The following is a 20948-nucleotide window of genomic DNA, read 5'->3' on the forward strand; positions in this document are numbered from 1 at the left end:
TCTCCCAAATGATATGTGGGTTGGTTGATTGGTTGGTTAACTGGCCACTGTAATTTGCCTATTACAGGCATCATGAACTGGTTTGGCAACTCGACCGCCCGGGAACAAAGAAGATTGCAAAAAGTAGTGAAAAACGCCCAGTCCGTCACAGGTGCTGATCTCCCCACCATCACAGGGATCTACAGCAGTTGCTGCCATAAAAAGGCAGCCAGCATCATCAGAGACCTACACCACTCTGGCTACATACTAATTTTACTACTGCCAACGGGAAGAAGGTATAGGAGCCTGAAAACTGTAACAACCAGGTTCAGGAACAGCACCTTCCCTACAACCATCAGACTATTAAACACCATAACCTCCAAATAAGCTCTGAACTACATAGACGTGAGGACATTGTTGTTATATTTGCACTATTATTGCTTGTAGGTTTTATATTTTATAGTATATTATGGTGTTTACAGAAAACTATGTTCACATATCTGTTGTGCTGCTGCAAGTAAGAATTTTACTGTTCCGTTTCGCGATATATGACAATAAAATTCTCTTGAGTTGTGTGTGAATGAGTGATCGAATCTCAGGGGGTGGGAGATAATGAAAATTTAGGATTGGAGTAAATGGGTGGTTGATGGTTGGCACATAGTGATGGACCGAAGGGCCTGTTTCCATTCTGTATATCTCTCTATGACTCCATGATATAGCTGTTGTCGTGAAACCGTGGTGAGGGAACTCTAGGAATGCTGCTTTTGGTCAGTTGCCAGGAGACACAAAACAGCAACCTGCTGGTCACCCACCCTCATCCTTTGTTGTGGACAACCACAACATTTAATATCAAACTAATCCCTCACCACAACCAAGACTGTTGGATTTATTCTTTATGAGCAACTATGCTATTTCAAGATTACAGCACTATGTGGTTGATTTATTTTTAATGTTGAATTTCTCTACTTTCTTTCTGTGCTGTGCCACCTTTTTACATTTTGGGGCAAATTGCACGAATGCATTTATCTGAGATGAACACTGATTTTCTAAAAACAGGTACAAAGTTATGCTGCTTCAATCTCAGATGCGGTTAAAAAGCCAGAGGATGGAGTGATAACTATCAGGGGCTACCACAAGTTGGATACCTGGAGGCTCATGAATTCACATTTATTGGGCATGGGTTTAAGGTGAGAGGGAAAAGATGTAATAGAAATCTTTGGGGCACTGTGGCTATATGGAATGAGTGGCCAGAGAGGGTAGTTAGTTGAGATAAAAACCAAATGAATGGTATATTCTATTTCTTTATCGACCTAAGGACAGTATAGTGGCGCGGCAATAGAGTTGTTGCCATACAGCGGCAGAGACGTGGGTTCGATCCTGATGACCAGTGCTGTCTATACGGACTTTGTACATTCTCCCTGTGACTGCGTGCGTTTTTTCCCCACACTCCAAAGAGATGCAGGTTTGAGGATTGATTGGCTTCACTAAAAATTTTAATTGTCACTAGAGCGTAGCATTGTGCTGGTGTATGGGGATAGCTAGTTGACATGGACTTGGTAGGTCGAAGGGCCTGTTTCCACGATGTATCTCATAAGTAAGCTAAAGTAAAGACCAAATGCAAAAGTGTGCAGGCGTCCTGATGAAAGTTCATTGACGTGGACTGTCTATCTCGCTTCACAGATGCTACTGAGAATTCCCAGCACGCTACTGTTTATGTTTCAGAAAATGCATAATGACTTTCACATGTGGAGCAACCACATTAAGACAGTGAACTTTTATTCTCAAAACTATAATAACTGTGTTGCACGAGCAATAGCATTGTGGACAGGCATGAACTGTCCATTGCCTAGAAACCACATAATTACACTTGTTGTTAAATTATTCCTCTGTGTTGGATGGCACAGTGGTGCAACAGTAGAATTGCTGCCTTACAGCAGCAGAAACCTGGCTTCTATCCTGACTACGGGTGCTGTCTGTACAGTTTGTATGTACTCCCTTTGACTGCGTGGGTTTTCTCCGGATGCTCCGGTTTCTTCCCACATTCCAAAGACGTGCAGGTTTATAGGTCAATTGGCCTCTGTAAATTGTCCCTAGTGTGCAAGACAGGAATAGTGTACGGGTGATCGCTGGTCGGCGGGGATTTGGTGGGGTGAAGAGCCTGTTTCTACTCTGTATCTTTAAAACTAAGTTAGGTGCTTGCTATACAAAAAGATATCAAAAGTGTAAAGGGAATATATGAAAAATAAACAGGAATATTTGTTGATAGGTTTTCTGCCTTTGCATTTACGTAGAGCTGGCTGCATGATGGTTAAACCTTACCCTATGAAGTCCACTTCGTCCATAACCAGGGAGGGAAGAAGTTTTTGAGGCAGAGGCTTGAAGGGCTAGAGAGCAGAGTGATAAAATCTGTATTAGAACTGCAGTGAATCAACCCAACGGTATCAAACAAGTCACATTACACTTTAAAACAACTTTCCACTTTTCAATTAAAGCTAATCGACAACTAACATTGCACATTTTAATTACATAATAGCATCAATAATAGCAGAGGAGTGATTGTTTAAAACATACTTGGTGATGCAGAGACAAAGTGAGAAGTGAACTTAACTTCAACAGTCAGTTACTGGAAGCTTATTTCCAAGAACTATACGTAGGAATCATGATAGTAATAATAAAAAAGTTGTTCGAATCAGATTGAAAGAGTTATCCCAAAACATCCACTTAGCTTGGACATGCATTACTTTTACAAATTGTTCAGCACAATAAGAGGTATTGTTTGAATGGAGATGCTATCACAATCAATTGGCACCTGACCTGCTCTGGATCAACACACACAATTTCCTGCTCTACTTTGAAGCAAATAACTAATCCAGTGCAGAATTGTTTTCTGGCACTTCCCCTCTGCTTTTAGCTGAGCCTGGAATAATAGCAGGATTCTGCAGAGGTCAGGATAGAGTAGTCAACCTTTTCCAACAAAGTGGGGCAAATTGCATAAAGATCTTATGGATGGGGTCTAAATAATCTCCACTGCAGAACAGAAGATCCCTGGGGGCGACACAGGCTCAATGGGACAAACAGTTTCCTGTAACCATGAGGAGAAGACAAAGTGCTGTAGTAACTCGGTTATATAATAATATACTCAGCAGCACCAGTGGAGGGGAGTGGACCAACAATGTTATGGGTTGGACACTTCTTCAGGTCGATAGGGAGGAGAAAGCTAGAGACGAGAGGTTGGGGTGAGGCAAGATCCTCCCACACTGCAGTTTATCCTGTAACGCTGACTGCTACATCATTTTTAAAACAGAATTAAAATATATATATAGCTAATCAAAAAACACAAATGGTGACTAATTTAAAAAAAATTCCGGAACATAAATTACCTGCAAGTTTTATAGATACTAAATTGCTTCAATATTTATTTTATTTGCTCATTATCAGAAAAATGAAGCAAATAAAAAGAGCCATGGGCCTGGGCCCCAGCTATGTCCGTCTACTCATTGGCTGCTTGTGACAGACTTTGTCCTACATTGACAACTGCGTTGGTGCTGGTTCCTGCACCATCCTGTCGGAAAAGCGGAATTTTATCAACTTCACTATCAACTTCCACCCTGCCTTCAAAATCATTTGGCCCATTTCTCCCCTTAATCTCCCTTTCTCCATCTCAAAAGATGAACTATCCACTGACATTTACTCTCTATGCTCCACTCTCCAGTTGCCTAGATGGGCTCCTCCCATCCTGACTATTGTGAGGACGCTATTCCTTTCCCCTGTGTCCTTGAGATGAGACCTTCTATTCCAGGGCAACAGAGATGTCCTCTGTTTCAGAAAACAGGCTTCCCACTCTCTGTGATTGATGGTACTCTCATCTACATCTCCTCCAATTCTCGCACCTCGGGTCTCAACTCCCCTCCACCTCTCCTCACCCCTAACCTCCCCGCCACCAACAACCCCTACCAGATCAAGGATAGAGACCCATTGGTTAACTTTCCCCCCCATCTAGCGTATCAACCTTAGATATTTCCATCAGCCACAACATGATCACACCAACTGTCAAATCTTCCTCTCCTCATCCCTTTCTTTAAGGACCAATCTTTCCATGACTCCCAGGTTCGCTCATCTCTCCCCACCCAAACTCTGAAACCCACACCTTCGCCTTTCAAGGTACTTTCCCCAACAACCATAGAAGGTGCAACACCTGTCCCTCCACCCAAATCCTTACCACCATCCAGGTGAGGTAGAGTTTCACCTGCATCACTTCCAACCTCATCTATTGCATTCAGAGGTCTTGATGTGGCCTTCTCTACATTGATGAGACCAAGCACAGACTAGGTGACTGGTTTCCAAGCACATGCCCTCCGCCTGCCAAGGCCAGCAGGAGCTCCCATTTGCTAGTCATTTCAACTCCCCTCCCCGTGACCATACCTGTCCATCCTTGGCTTCCTCCACTCCCAGGGCATGGTGAAATGAGATGAACTGCACCTCATGTTCCATCTTGATAGTTTAAAACCCAATGACATGAACATTTAATTCTTTAATTTTGGGTAACCTGTCCTCTACCACCCAGATCCCCCCAAACACATGCTCTTCTTCGCCACCTTCTTTCACACTCACTCTCTCTCCCCATCAGCTACATACTCCTTCCATCAGGTGCATTCTCCCATCTAGTCCCATCTACCTTCCTATCCCATCAGTTCCTGTAATCTGCAGCCTCTGGATATCTCACCAACCTTGTTTCAGCCTCGGTATCTCCAGCTCTCTCTTCCCCAATGCCATCCACCCCACCTCATCTGAATCCATCCATTGAGTGCCAAGTCTTGATTCAACCCTTTCCTCACCTCGTTATACAAGCTATCACCCCCTTCACTCTTTCAGTTCACATGAACAGTCTCGACCTGATACTTGATGATACAAGGAAATGCAGATGCTGGTTTACAAAAAAAATGATATAAAATGCTGGAGTAACTCAACGGGTCAGGCAACGTCTCTGGAGAACATGGATAGCTGATTTCAGGTCAGGACATTTCTTCAGCCTGCCTGAATCTTCAGATGCTGCCTGATCTGCTGAGATATTCCAGAACTTAGTGTCTGCTTTGGGTCAACCTAATACTTTCCCGCCACAGATACTGCCTGACCAACTGAATTCTTCCAGCATTTTGGGGTTTTTTTTGCTCCAGATTCCAGCATCTGCAGTCTCTTGTGTTTCCATATAAAAGGACCACTTTCTAACATAGTGAAGCATGGCAGAAGGGAATCTCACAAGATATACACAGTGGCACAGCTGGTAGAGTTGCTACCTCACAGCTCCTGAGGCCAATCCTGACTTTGGGCTCTGTCTATGCGGAGGTTGACATGTTCTCCCCGTGAAATAGAATTAGTGTTGAATAATGAAAGGCAGGAATATAGTGAATGCAGAGAGGATGTTTACACTAGTAGATGAGTCGAGGACCAGAGGGCACAGCCTCCGAATAAAAGGACATATCTTTAGAAAGAGATGAGGTAGTATTTCTTTAGCCAGAGGTTGATGAATCTGTGGAATTCATTGTTACTATGGAGACCAAGTCTTCGGGTATTTTTAAAGTGGAGATCGTTAGGTACTTGATTGATAAAGGTGTCAAAGATTACAGTGAGAAAGCAGGAAAATGGGGTTGCGAGGGATAGATAGATCAGCCACGATTAAATGCGTAGTAGACTTGATGGGCTGAATGGCTAAATTGTGCACCCATGACTTTTGAACTGTGATCTATGGTCGGCGTGGACTTGGACTGAAGAACCTGGTTCCATGCTTTATCTCTAAACTACACATACAGTTAGTGCATAGGCCCATTAGGAACTATTAATATTTAATAAGGAATCCATTTATCTCAAACATTTGATTGTTGATTTATGCTCTTACATGCACACCCTGCTGAATCATAACGATGCCTGAATGGATGATCGGCAGAGAGAGTGTGTGATGCTAAGCGGGCCAGCTTCTCTTTCTCCAACTCTTCCTTCAGGATCAGTTTCCCAAGGCCTGACTGGATCTGCCAATGTAGAAAGAACAGTTGCAGAAATAAACAGAGCAATCTCTCCCAATAGTAACCATTGCAAAATCAGTGAGTAGAAGCTTCTGTGCTGAGCCTGGCTAAACATAGCTTGATTTTTTCCCCCCTGTGAACTATGCTCCTATTTGAACACATTTTCCTTTGAACTGTTTCAATAAGCAAGATTACAAGTGGTGGTATGTTGTGGGCATGAGTACAAGACAAACAATTCTATTTTGATTTAAGAATTCATTTCCTTTGCATTAACCCTGGCAATGCTGAATGAGAACTATATTAACTGGAGTCTGTATAAGATGGCCTTTTTCTGTAATTTTTTTCAATTATGATAATTGATTAATTGAAACCAAAAGAAAGAAAACTTGTATTTATGTGGTCTTTCAGAATCTCATATTATCACATTTTCTTTTGCGAAATAAGTACATCTGAAATTTAAAATGACGTTGCGTTTCAGCCAATGATTGAGGAACAAAAGGCATCTGGAGAACTGGATTCCTTGAAATCAGATTTCACCTCTATCTGGTATCTAATTAGTAACCCTTCCATCCTGAAGATTCTGAAGTCATCCTGAAATCTGAAGAACGGTCTCGACCCAAAACGTCACCTATTCCTTTTCTCCAGAGATGCTGTCCGACCCGCTGAGTTACTTCAGCTTCTTGTGTTTATCATCCTCCCTCTATACATCCCTCCCCAACCCAAGGCATACCAGCTTCAATGTTGTCTGGTTGAGTTTCATTGTCTGTACGTGTTCACCCAGTACACAGCTAACAATGGCCTGTTTACTATTTTAATTGTTACTTTTATGCATATCTTTCATTCATTTGTTCTATATCTCTCTTCATCACTGTCTATATCTCTCGTTTTCCTCTCCCCAGACTCTCAGCCTGAAGAAGGGTCTTGACCTGAAACTTCATCTATTCCTTTTCTCCAGAGATGCTGTCTGACCCGCTGAGTTACTCCAGCAGTTTATGTCTAACCAGCATCTGCAGTTCCTTCTTACACATCAAATTTGGCACCATGTTTTGCCATGAATGACAGATTAGGTATCTCCCAAAATTTAAAAACAAAACAAAATCATGACATCCTTGTTTAAAAAATGAATTATTGTTGTTTAAGCAATCTCTACAATGAAGCAGGCAACTGCAATGTGTGCCGTGTGACTGGTGTATTGGCTCAGGGGAATCTAATCAATAATGGTAGGTCGTCTTGAGAATGAGGGGGAACTGGGTTGACATGGATGGGAGATGCAAATTGTGGTGGTGGTGGTGGTGATGATGGGGAGGAAATAGGTGGCGGCACGGTGCCTCACAGCGCCAGCGACCCCGGTTTGATCCTGACTACAGGTGCTCTCTGTAAGGAGTTTGTACATTCTTCTTGCAATCATGTGGGTTTCACCCGGGTGCTCCAGTTTCCTTCCACACTTTAAAGATGTACACGGTTATAGGTTAATTGGCTTAGGTGAAGATTGTAAATTGTCCCTTGTGTGTAGGACAGTGCTAGTGTGTGAGGTGATCGCTGGGTCGGCATAGATTCGGTGGGCCAAAGGGCCTGTTTCCATGTTGTATCACTAAACTAAACTAAGCAGGGGGGGGAGGGTGTCCAGGATAACATAACAGAGGAGGTTGAGAAGAATGAGTAAAATGAATATCATGGGTGGCACGGTGGCGTGGGGGTATAGCTACTGCCTTCGAATCTGAATCAGGACTCTTGTCTGTACGGAGTTTGTATGTTCTCCCCGTGACTTGTGTGGGTTCCTCTCTGAGATCTTCGATTTCCTCCCATAATTCAAAATCTTACAGGTTGTAGGTTAATTGGCTTGGAATAAAATATAAAATAGTCCCTAGTGTGTAGAGTAGTGTTAATGTGCGGTGATCGCTGGTCAGTGCAGATTCAGTGGGCCGAAGGACCTGTTTTCGTGCTGTATCTCTAAACTAAACATTGCTAATGTTATCACAGATAACTCATGCACCGTGAAAATCTATTTTAGAGTGTATACCCTCAAGCATCTTTTTCTTTGGGGGGTTTTGGGGAGACAGGAAATGGCTATCAATAAAGCAAGCAATTTAATTTATTGTTTTCTCCTTCACGCTTAATAAACTAGTACAAATGGGTACCATTTTTGGGCAGTGGTAACTGATATTCACCTTTGAGGAAAGAAAGGGACACAAAATGCTCTGGGTTATGCTGAGGTTTGCTCATTGAAGTTCATTATAGCTACAACGATAACAAAATTAATTTGTGCTAAAAGACAGAAATTACAAAGATACTCTTTATATCAGTTTAGCCCCATTGGAAACAAAGCAAACATAGCTCCCTGCACACATAAACATTAATTATGGATTCCTCATCCATCATGATAAGGTGGGTTGTAGTTTGTAATTTGTGGTGCCTTTACCTGTACACAACTAAAAGGTGAAAACGCCATTGTTCTTATAGTATATTTTAATTTTAACAACTTAAGTACACAAACCAAACTTACTTTATTGAGTTGCTCCTCCTGCAGTTGTCTGCGTCTAAGTTTTTCCTCATCCTCCTCTTCTCGCTCGCTGCCTCTCCTCCTGTCTGTTCCTGACAGTCACAAAATACAACTTTGAAGATCTGAGATACATAAGGTGCCAGAGGGACAGTGTTTCCATAGGTCAGATCAAAGAGAGCTGAAGTCCATGAATCTGGCAGGTGCCGTGACTGTGCCCCCATCACCCAATCCTGATTCTACACAAGTGGTCCAGCCTTTGGTGTGTCGAATGTCAAGTGGGGCATCTGACCCAGCATTGATGCAAGGCAGGCTGTAAATAAGTAGGTTTCAAGACCTGAGCAAGGGGCATCATTACTGTACTAGTTCCCCAGAATGACGAGGTGTCTTCCTCCTAATCCCACACAATTAAAGTAGGATTTTGTTTGTGGACCAGAGAGGACTTTAAAAGACTAGGACAAGGCTAGGATCAATAGACTTTGGACATACAGCATGGAAACAGGCTCTTCAGTTCACCAAGTCCATTCCGACCAGCGATCACCCTGTACACTAAGCACTATCCTACACACTAGGGAACAATTTACAATTTTTACAGAAGCCTAATTTACAATTAACCTACAAACATGTATGTCTTTGGAGTGTGGGAGGAAACCAGAGCACCTGGAGAAAACCCATGTGGTCACAGAGAGAACGTACAAGCTCCGTACAGGCAGTACCCATAGTAAGGATCGAACCCGGGTCTCTGGCTTTGCAAGGCAGAGTTGCGCCACTGTGCTGCCCTCAGCTAGGGTACATGTCCACCCCACTCACAATTCAATGATGTAGGACCACAATTTAAATTGACTTTCTCTCCACTGTAGGTGAAAGGGTTGGGTACCCAGTAGTTAGGTTATGTCTGCCTTCACAGTCAATTAACTTTCCAATATAAATGCGATGTAGGTACAGCATGGTAGTCTGCATTGATTCACTATTAAAAGGAAGAAACATCTTCTATGTCACAAAATACTCATCCTAAACCAATGTACCTGGAAATATCCTTTATTTTCTTCACGATTTCAAAGCTAAATGTAAAGCTCAATAGGATTTCGTAAGTCCTAACAAAAGTTATCTCGACATCTTATTTTTTTTACACATGCAGTTAAGAGTTTTGCTTTAGTCACTTGTGATGACTTGCAACTGAACCAACAACAAAGTGTCCCAACATACTGGAGTACTACATTTAAGCTGCTGCATAAGTTTGACATTGACAAGTGCTTGAATTAGTCAAAGACAATATTCACAGGTGTGTGAAGAACAGTGAGTAGCAACACAATGTAGTCACAGAAGTTGGAGAGAAGTTTATGATGGTAAAAATTGTCCTTTCTCACATCTTAATTCTGCTTCTAAAGAATCTGTGCTAAAATATCAAAAGCTTCATCTACAATAAAGACTCAGCAAAGAGGCTGAGAGAAAACGTGGTTTTTATAAACTGTACCAGTTGACATATTCAACCACATTAAGCGGACTGGAGAAGCTGCTGTCATTTGTTTTGAAGGAAATCAGTGGTTTGAGGGAAGCTGGATAAAAATCCCTACAAACTAAAAGCGATGTACAATTACATGAGAAACACAAGGTCAATTTACAGACACCAGACTCGCAGTGATGGCAAAGAATGAAATCAGTCAACCAGAGTGGTGAAGACTTTTGGAACATAAAATAGTAATAATGCAGAATCTAAAAGACTAATTTAAAAATAGATTAATTGACTTAAGTTCCAATATTAAAACCTTATCAATCAATCCATAGTGCAGACCATTTAAATGCTCTCAGAGCCCAGATGACATGCCTTCTGCAAAGGTAATGAGAAATCAGAGTTGCTTCTAGTTTTAGGACAATGTTTTGAGACAGTTTTCTTGAAAAGTTGTTCACTCCATAAAAGAAAACCAAAGGGACATTTGTGAGATGATAACAAGTTCTGAAGGCAAACTTACAGGGACCTTGGCTTGAAAGTCTCTTTCCTTCCTCTGGAGAAGAACCACAGGGCAAGTGCACTCAAAGATCAGTGCTGTATTGTAATTTGGTCTTTATGTGATCTGAAAGCATTGTATGGAGGTTGGTGTTTAACTGCCCTCTGAAATGACCTGGCATGTCATCTAACTCGGGGGCAATGGGGAATAGGCAATAACTACCAGCCTAAACAGAAGCATCCATGAACATTTACAAAATAAAGTTCCAATGAAAAGAAGCCAATGAAGAATTTAAATGGTACTGCACAGTAGGCTTTCACCTCACTTGCATGACATGACATATGAAGATGCGTCAATGTAAATTCTGGTCAGACCAGAAAAACCTGTTTGCTGTGAATTAATTTGTTTTATATTATTTAGAAAGTGTTTTATTTTAAAGAACGAACAATAAAAAAAATTGAGAGATTTTAAAACGTTGGAGAAATTCAGCTTTACCATTTTAGTTTTTGTCACGGTTAGCCTGAAAACATTATTTCATTTAACCTGAGAAGAGAGCAAGATTTTAAAAGTAACGAATGAACTGCAAGACCCATGCGTCAGGCTTTTCTCATACCTATTGTACCAGGGCCTGGCCAGTAGTCAGTCTCCACCTCAGAAGTCTGATCGGGGTCTGGAGCGTGGGCGGCTGGGAACTTGGATGACTTGATGATCTCCACGCCTGTCTTGAGTTGTGCTGCATCTGCATCTAGAGTGGTAATCAGTGTGAACTCAGCACGTGTTATGCGTCAGTATAGACTGTGGGGTTCCCCATCAATCCGCTGTAGGCCTTCGCTAATTAGAGCGCAAATCGTGAAATGCCACAGTCGCAAACAAAAATATTGCATAGTTTTGGCAGAGAGTTATCACATTCAAATCTAGTCCTGCAATCAAACCATTATCCTGGTCATTTTATAATTGATTAGTTTTGAAGATATGCCGTAATGTAGATTACCAACACATTTAATGTAAAGTTTACGAGACCTGATGTTGTAGAACCTGTTATACTCAGAATAATGTGTGCCTGATATACGAGAAGTAATTCCAAAAAGATGCTGTCTGTAAAAACCCAATATTTACTTTGTTTAGCACACACTATGCCTTGATTTAAATGTATATGGCCATTGTTTTGTATAGAATTTATTTTCCCCAAAACAATTTGAAAAAAGCACAATTAAGATGTTGACAAGTATAAAGGTTGCTTTTTGTTGAAAAGATATCCTCTAATTCCTAGGGAAGAGAATGCAGAAATAGCAAAGTTACTATATTTCCCAATTCGATCTTTGAGCAAGGTTTCTTAGTGGACATGCAAGACCAGTGAGTTGACCTTAAACAAACATAGTCGACATCTCTGATAGAGGTATTACATCCATTTTATTGTATTATTCTTTCCATCCATGATGATCACCATCTCGGTCCTCGTAAGCCTTCTGCTCCATTAACTCCACCCTAGAACAGGACCAATCTGGCAGTGCTTTCCCCCAAAACATCCCAGTTCAGTTAAATTTTGCTCTTTAACTACCTTGCCTTTTGGAAATTGTTCACCTATTGCCAAGAAAGGAGAGGCACCCTAATCTCTTCTAAACACTAGCCTATTGCTCTTAGTGCTCATAAATGTGTAAGTTCTAGGAGCAGAATTAGGCCATTCGGCCCATCAAGTATACTCCGTCATTCAATTATGGCTAATATATCTTTCCCTCTCAACCCCATTTCTCCTGCCTTCATCCCATCACCCCTGAAACCTTTACTAATCGAGATGACAATGCTCTTACAATGGCAGAACCTGCTGGAAATTGGCAAATCACCCATCAGCATGAAGGTTCTGATCAATGAGCACTGAGATTGTGCATTACGAGTGATCTCATTGCCTCAAAAATTCAGTTTGTGATTAATCCTGGACCTTGTCAAAGATCTGGCTCAGCACCATCCTCCTCAGTTTGTTTGCCTTCAGATGAAGGTATCTTTATGGTTATCTGATTATAGTTCCTCCAACTTCAGCAACAAACGTCTCACAGGAAATCGCACACGCTGATAGTAGATAAGGCAGAGTCCTGATTCTCTGATCTTATTGCCTTTGAGCCAGCTCCCTACTGCTGTCGCACCAGTAGACGGGTAAATTTACACTTTAATTTCCTGTTATACTTCCCCATCTGTGGTGCAGATGGTGGCTTATATCCTGGATATATTTTAATAACTTGTAGGCCTTTTAATTAAATCAGCAAGTTATGACCAACTATAACATGTTTAAGTGTGCATGATATCACCTCTGCATTACCAATCTAAACCCTGAGTTTTGGTGGAATGGTGGCACAGCTAATGGAGCTGTTGTCTCACAGCTCTAGCTACCAGAGTTCAATCTTGCTGTTGGTGCTTGGCTCACAGCCTCGTTCGAGGAGCCAGTGTTGGATTCAGATTGGGAACTCACAGAAATTTTGGGTTTTTTTTTTTGGAGGGGTGTTTAAGGAATAACTTAGGGAGATCTTTGAGGGATCAGAGAGTTGAGAGGATGAGTGCGGGTGTGGGGAGAGGAGGGATGCTTAGTTTAGTTTAGAAATACAGCGTGGAAACAGGTCCTACTGCCCACCGAGTCCATGCCGATCAGCGATCACTCCAACACTAGTTCTATTCTATACACTAGGGACAATTTACATAAGCCAATTAACCTACAAACACCTTCCTAACCTACGTCTTAGGAAGGTGGGAGGGAACCAGAGCACCCTGAGGAAATCCACATGGTCAGAGAAAGCATAAAATCTCCACACAGACAGCTCCCGTAATCAGGATCAAACCTGGGTCTCTGACGATGTCAGGCAGCAAATGTACTGCTGCACCGTCCCTACGAGGCATTGTAAGGCCCGAGGAAGCGGCAAGGGTGGAACATCCCGAGCTCCGAGCTGCACCTGGACATCGGAAGCCTTGCTATTAAAGCATGGTTATTCCAAACTCAGAGTGTCAAATAAGGAGAAGTTGGCAAGGAATCACATTGCTCCAAGTGCTGCCAACAGGGAAATCACATAATCTGTACGTGCTCGATCATGACTAGAATGCCCAGATGAATTTTTTAAATCCTACAATTCGACCAGTTGATGGTGACAATAATGTTCCATTCTGATAGTAACCAATTTTTACAAAAGCAGCTTTGAGGGGAAAAAAATCCGTTTAAAAAATAATAATGGAAGACGAGCAGCTCTCTCTCTCATGCTGATCTAATAGACTGTTAGTGCCCTCTGGTGGACCAGATTGCAGAGCTCATCAGTTCCATTTTCTAAGGCCTCCTTCTGAGGGTGATGGTTGTGCTTTTAATGGGAAATAGATTCCTTTTACTAACACAATCCTGAGACAAGTGAACGGCATGGATGGAAAAAAAGGGAATTTAGTCTTTTTCCCCCATAATTTGATAGATTCATCAATTCATCCCTATTGGGAAGTCTTATTCAAAGACGAAATAAGTCGCGAGATTGCTGCCATTGTGGGACTGATTATCCAATCTACTTTCTCTTTGAAAGTGATTGATTGCACAATTTAAGAATATTCGATTTATTTTAGCAAGAAAAAGTTTAAGATTGATTAGAAAACAAAGCTTAAAATACTCTTTTCTTCAATTTATCTTATACATTTAAAAGATATTAAGTCTGAAGAGATTATGTTACTTAAACATTCCAATAGTGATAATTTGCTGCAGAATTGTTTAGCTGAAGCATTAGAATTAATTAGACATTTACCAAGACCTACAGTTATGGAAATTCACAAGCAAACAGCACATTGAGATTAATATGAATATTGTTAGCAGGAAAATAAGGCACATATTAACGGAAAAAATGAGTCACAATCATGCAGAAAGAACTATGATGAATAACAAAGAAACAAGAAAATGGATCTGGTATTAATCTTGAAAGTATCCTTAAAACTGTGGTAATCCCATAGAATGAAGATTCTGTCCATATTTGAAAAAGTAACTTTTTCACAAAATGGTGATGCAGACACTGTCAGCTGCCACAGATGATATATATTTAGCCTGCAAGAGGGTTCTGACACAAAACGTCACCTTATCCTTTTTTCCAGAGATGCTGCCTGACCCACTGAGTTACTCCAGCATTGTACATATAACTGAAATAACTCCAAATAACTGAAATATCACAATTACATAAGTATTCAGACCCTTTACTCAGTACTTGGTTGAGGCACCTTTGACAGCGATTACAGCCTCAAGTCTTCTTGGGTTTGACGCTACAAGCTTGCCACGCCTGTATTTGGGTAATTTCTCCCATTCTTCTCTGCAGATCTTCTCAAGCTCTGTCAGGTTGGATGGGGAGCGTCGATGCACAGTAATTTTCAGGTCCCACCAGAGATGTTTGATCGGGTTCAAGTCCGGGCTCTGGCTGGGCCGCTCATGGACATTCACAGACTTGTCACAAAGCCACTCCTGCGTTGTCTTGGCTGTGTGCTTAGGGTTGTTGTCCTGTTGGAAGGTGAACCTCCACCCCAGTCTGAGGTCCAGAACGCTCTGGAGCAGGTTTTCACCAAGGAACTCTCTGTACTTTGCTCCGTTCATCTTTCCCTCGATCCTGACTAGTCTCCCAGTTCCTGCCGCTGAAAAACATCCCCATAGCATGATGCTGCCACCACCATGCTTCACTGTTGGTATGGTATTGGCCAGGTGATGAGATGTGCCTGGTTTCCTCCAGGCGTGATGCTTGGTATTTAGGCCAAAGAGTTCAATCTTGGTTTCATCAGACCAGAGAATCTTGTTCCTCATGGTCTGAGAGTCCTTTAGGTGCCTTTTGACAAACTCCGAGCGGGCTGTCATGTACCTTTTACTGAGGAGTGGCTTCCGTCTGGCCACTCTACTATAAAGGCCTGATTGGTGGAGTGCTGCAGATATAGTTGTGCTTCTGGAAGGTTCTCCAATCCTCACAGAGGCACTCTGGAGCTCTATCAGTGTGACCATTAGGTTCTTGGTCACCTCCCTGACCAAGGCCCTTCTCCCCCGATTGCTCTGTTTGGCCAGGCGGCCAGCTCTATGGTGGTTCCAAAGTTCTTCCATTTAAGAATGACGGAGGCCACTGTGCTCTTCAGGACCTGCAATGCTGCTGAAATTGTTTTATACCCTTCCCCAGATCTGTGCCTCGACACAATCCTGTCTCGGAGGTCTACGGACAATTCCTTCATCTTCATGGCTTGGTTTTTGCTCTGACATGCGCTGTCAACTGTGGGACCTTATATAGACAGGTGTGTGTCTTTCCAAATCATGTCCAATCAATTTAATTTACCACCTGTGGACTCCAATCAAGATGCAGAAACGTCTCACGGATAATCAATAGAAATAGGATGAACCTAAGCTCAATTTTGAGTGCATAGCAAAGGGTCTGAATACTTGCGTAAATGTGATATTTCAGTTATTTATTTTTAATTACAGGTACTTTGCAAAAATTTCTAAACACCTGTTTTCACTTCTTCATTCTGGGGTATTACGTGTAGATTGATGATAAAACAAATGAATTTAATCCATTTTAAAATAAGGTTGTAAGGTAACAAAATGTGGAAAAAGTGAAGGGGTCAGAATACTTTCTGAATGCACTGTATGTCTATCTGTCTATATTTATAGAACCAAGTTATGAAACCATGTTGGGAAGAATATCCACCCAGGTGTTGGTAGCAAGTCCATGTCGGAGGGAATACATTTGTCAATCTCAATTCAGAGTGAGTTTGGGTTCAAAACCTTCTATAAACAGGCACCGATTCGGAATTAATTTGCAGTTGTACTCATAGGACCAAGTGTATCAATTGGGAAAAATGTCATATCAGTGCAGTGGGAAAAGCTTTCAATTCCCCAGCAATAGGGAAAGCAATTACAAAGTGTACTAAATCCTCCCTCCAAAAATGCCTCTTGGTTTAACGCAGTATTGCATCCATCTCCATATTAATTGTAGTGCCCTGGATAAAAGGGAGATTACTGAGAACGACTCAAACTTCTCCACGACTCTCTGCTTGGCCAGTAACCATTGAAGCAGACAGGGGGTGAGAGTGCTGATCTTCAGTGAAAATGACCACAAGTCTCACATTCTCAACTTTGGAATTTGACTTGGTACCCAAATAACCATGTCTTAAAGATCACCTGATGCAGCACATGATGCAGCACATGCATTCACCAGGCCTATCTCAAGAGAAATAGAAAAACGAAGAGAATTTAGCACCATAATGTGCCAAGTTATCAGGTCAAATACAAAGTAGTAAGGAACTATACCATATTGCTTGTAGATAGGAGGCTTTCTGTATATGTTAATGCCTTGGTCTGTGGAGACAAAGTTAAACAGGTTATTGATAATTACACAAAACACGGGGAAATTATTTTTCTCGATACTAATTCCAAACAAAGTTGAACATACACATTAATCTAATATAGGATGTGCACACACAGGGCAAATGTCAATGTGTCATGTCATTGTGCATCAGAGAAATACCGCCAATTAGCATCAGCAACAACACAGAAAACTACAACGTGCAAAAAAGTACTTCATGTGCAAAATGCAAAGTACTTCAAGATATGAATAATCCGAGCAAGAACAATGGCAACAATTTATGATTAAAATTTCTATGTTATGCAAACATTTGAATGCTACACACTGTTTCTGCTTCTGAAGTTTTCTTTATTTAAGTACATTATTCAGGCTATTTATTGAGCATCATTTTTTTTCTGGTAGAAGTCAATTTAGTTATGACTGATGTTGCTTTGTCACATGCCACTAATTGCAGCAGAGTTGCTTCACAGATCCAGTGTCCCTATGGATTTTCACCCTATGTGACTACATGAATGTCTACTGGGTGTTCTGGTTTACTCACACATCCCAATCACATTTAGGCTGATAGCTTAATTGGCCATTGTAAATTGCCTCAACAGTGTGGCTGAGTTGGGGTGGGAGTTGATGATAACATTGGGAGAACAAAATGGGATTCGTACAGGATTAGTGTAAAAATGAATAATAGTCGGCACTGTCATGTCGTATGACTCTTTGCATAACTCAAGTTCCATATAGGTTTTTAAGTTCTGAGTTGGTGATTCGGGATAATATATTAAGCATTTTGGATATTTATTAAATGGGAAAGATGTCATCCTGATTTAAAATGTAATGAAATGTGGGAAGCTTAATCCATCATCAAGTTATGTTAACTTCAGCATCTATGCCATGATACGTACGGTATGTCTCCTAAACCTGATCATATGTAATGCACTTCAATAATAAACTTCCTGAAGCAGAACACTGATTCATGAAGGATCAACAGCTTATCATGGCTGATATGGCAACTAGACATAAAACATATAGAAAATGCTATGTGCTGGTAGAGATCGGAAATGATGACACAAGATTCTTTATCGTGCCTGCATCCTGCTGGTCAGTCAATTCAGCGCATAGAGCGCATAGATGGAAAAGAAAAACTTGTCAATTTGAAATGTCCTTTTCAGTTCGAAGAGTTGCAATTTTTAATGGGGAAGAAGATGTGGATTGCATTGGAAATAAAACATGAAGATAAATGTTTCTCATGGTGTTACACCATCATTGTCACCTTTTCATTTGATTATTTTAATTCAGACATCAGCTTTGCTTTCTGTTTTATTTGCTATATTGTTATTTGGATTATTACTGCAATGCGATCGCTCATATCTTTGTTTTGTGCCTTTTATGGTATAAATAATTAGTTTTTAATGTACATTGAGATATCAGTACTACTGTGGTCATTTAGATTACATTTAACTGCTGCTTCTTAATCTATATTTGTACGGCCGAGAATTGGGGTCTGTTCAACCTGATGAATCTTCTCAGCAATCTAGCTTTTTTGATAGAATCTACTTTAATTCTGTCAGGTCAGCTGATAGATCTCGACTCATGGAGCTGTTACTACCCGTTCGATGAGGACTCTGCTACTCTCTGCCTCAGAGACATTGCTGCAATAGTTTTGCTCTGTATCGATCAGGAACAGCAACATCCCTGGTCCCAAACAGGATGCAGGATAGAGATAATGCTTGTCATATCCTAAATGAAGACTGAAGTTGGATTGGAAGCCTGGTTTAAGTTTTAATCTTTGCTGCTGAATATTCTTCCTAACCAATAATTAATTTCGACATGCTATAAAACGATAAATTGTGCTACCACTTAAAACAGTCTGTTGGGGGGGGGGGGGGGGGAGTCTTCTTTTGTTACAGTGATAAACGCATAATGTAGCAGAGGCTTTGCAGTGTACTTTGCTTTTGACTCAAGTAAAACCAAATTTTTAAAACAAGGCTGATTGCACAGGCGCCAGTATATTGTTCCATTATCACCCACAATGAATGAAAAATGTAGGAATTATTAGGAATTAGGAATGTCCAGATCAAATTGAATGTGTGTGAATTCTGGTAGATGTTGAGGTATTTCTGCCACTAATGTAAAAACAGTGGCATGATCTCTACTCAACCAGCCCATTCTAAGGGGTCCCTGTGTTGGCCTTGCTTCAGAAATGATCAAATAATTTTAAGTCAGGCGAATTTCACAGAGTTAAAAACCATTCCAAAGAATCTGTGTGGAGAAATGTAGACAGGACATAAGAGATAGAGACAAAGCTACAGCCTAGACTACAACAGTGACCGTTGTGGTTAAACTCCTACCTGGAAGATGGAAATGTTTAGGGGTCAGAACATAAGATGGTGTTAGAGGCCTGTTGTCTGGCTGCATAGGGAGAGGGGAGCTCCGACCACTGGATGGCTCATTGCCTCCAATAAGAAGAGTAAAAGATAATGAGAATGGCATAGACTGCTTTAAACAAAAAAATTAACACAACAAAAATGGATCTACAATAACATAAATACAAAATCAGTTCAAAGGTTACTTAACACCTCCATAATGATGGGTTAGTTTATATAAAATAATTTATTCTTACTTGGTTAACAAAAAAAAAACATTACGCTAAATAATAAAATGCAAAAATTTGCTTTAAAGTGAAAATCAATTTATCTATTTTAATACTTTGAGTACAAATATTTGAACACACTTGAATAATTTTGGAGTAACTCTGCAAAATAACTCTTCAGCTTATAGTTTAAATACATATCTATTTCCAGAGAGCTAAATAAACTCAAATTTATGAGAGTAATATCTATCCCAGATATTAAAAAGTCACTCAATGCAGATAATAAATTGTATCTTCAAGATATATGGTTGCTTTATTTCCACTCTGGCATGAATTTCAAAGTCTTATTATTTTGATAGGTTTCAGTCGCTCTGAATAAATGGCTATTATTCTTGACAAATAGCAAGAACTTTTAAAGAAATCTGTAGCAGCAGAAAATGTTGGAAACATTCATCAGGATGGGCAGCAGCCAGAGAACCAGAGGCATGACCCTGGGTTGGAGATAGTGATTTCTGCTGCCTGTCCTGCTGAGAGTTACCAACATGTTCAGTTTCTGCTTCAAATTTCCAGCATCTGCAATTTTTTGATCATCAAATTTGCATTTGATTCGCAATCCCAAGAATGCAGGTAGATGTAGTTTAGTTTATTATTCTCGCATGGACTGAATTACCATGAAAATCTTTTTATTGCTTAGTATCCTGTAAGCGAAAAGACCACAAGTGATTACAATCAAGCCGTTCACAGTGTAGAGATTCAGGAAAAATGGTTTAACGTTTAGTGCAAGATAAAGTCCTGTAAACTCCGATTAAAGATAGATAGAAGGTCTACAATAAGGTAGATGGGAATTCAGGACCGCTCTCTAGTTAGCCTGAGGATGATTCAGTTGCCTGATAACAGCTGGGAAGAAACTGTCTTATACACAACATGGCTGGCAATTAAAAAATAACACTGACAGCAACTGGATCTTGCTAGATCAACTCCACTATTTAAAAAGATAATTTATAAAGTCTAAGTTAATAGTTATACTTAGTAAAACAATTACCATGGATGGAGTTCAGACATTTTAGGCCCAATGTTATATCAGCTACTCGTGACTCTAGCCTACATATTGCTGGACACTGCTCCTGGAATCACAGTCCCTGCATGCCCACGTACCTGGAGTGGATGAGGAGGGGCAATCTCACTGGGCTCTTGCGCCACTGAGTTGGTGACGAGATCTTTCAGCAACTAATCCCACCGTCAGGGAGCTGCTGATTGATTCGAGGGTAAGAGTGGAGGTTTGTAACTTCTCAAAGCTGACATGGAATTAATGAGTCTCTAGCATTCAAGTACCCAGGCATTCAAGTGCTTCATAAACACAATCACTATAAACTTCATAGTGTTCGTAAACACAATTCAAACCAAGCCAGGAAGATATTGGGAATTGAGAGCTTTGTTGAGGGTTTTAAAGAGGATATTCAAAAGCAGCAGGCATTACAGGAAGGATATTGCAGAGGCCTGTGTAACTAAAGGCACCATTAAGTGATTCATTTTCAGGTTGCTCCAAGGTACAGAACTGGGGGGATATGAAGTTGTAGGATTGGGGGAAGG

The 20948-nt window shown here is 40.9% G+C and overlaps 1 protein-coding gene across 10 annotated transcripts in view; it reads right to left on the minus strand.

Moving 5' to 3' along the window:
• ablim1 (actin binding LIM protein 1) overlaps positions 1-20948 on the minus strand; it is a 250952-nt gene that overhangs the window by 14638 nt on the left and 215366 nt on the right. For 7 of the 10 annotated variants that reach the window (XM_033033929.1, XM_033033930.1, XM_033033928.1 and 4 more), the window contains 6 exons: positions 19117-19221; positions 16720-16767; positions 11053-11184; positions 8500-8588; positions 5873-6002; positions 2299-2363 (listed from right to left, as the gene is read on the minus strand). In XM_033033929.1, coding sequence (XP_032889820.1) covers positions 2299-2363; positions 5873-6002; positions 8500-8588; positions 11053-11184; positions 16720-16767; positions 19117-19221 — 569 coding nt within the window. The remainder of the gene's footprint in view (positions 1-2298; positions 2364-5872; positions 6003-8499; positions 8589-11052; positions 11185-16719; positions 16768-19116; positions 19222-20948) is intronic. The other 3 variants (XM_033033932.1, XM_033033931.1, XM_033033933.1) reach the window with 3 other exon arrangements.

This window comes from Amblyraja radiata, chromosome 15 (assembly GCF_010909765.2).
Source record: "Amblyraja radiata isolate CabotCenter1 chromosome 15, sAmbRad1.1.pri, whole genome shotgun sequence".
In the NCBI taxonomy this organism is placed as follows: domain Eukaryota; kingdom Metazoa; phylum Chordata; class Chondrichthyes; order Rajiformes; family Rajidae; genus Amblyraja; species Amblyraja radiata.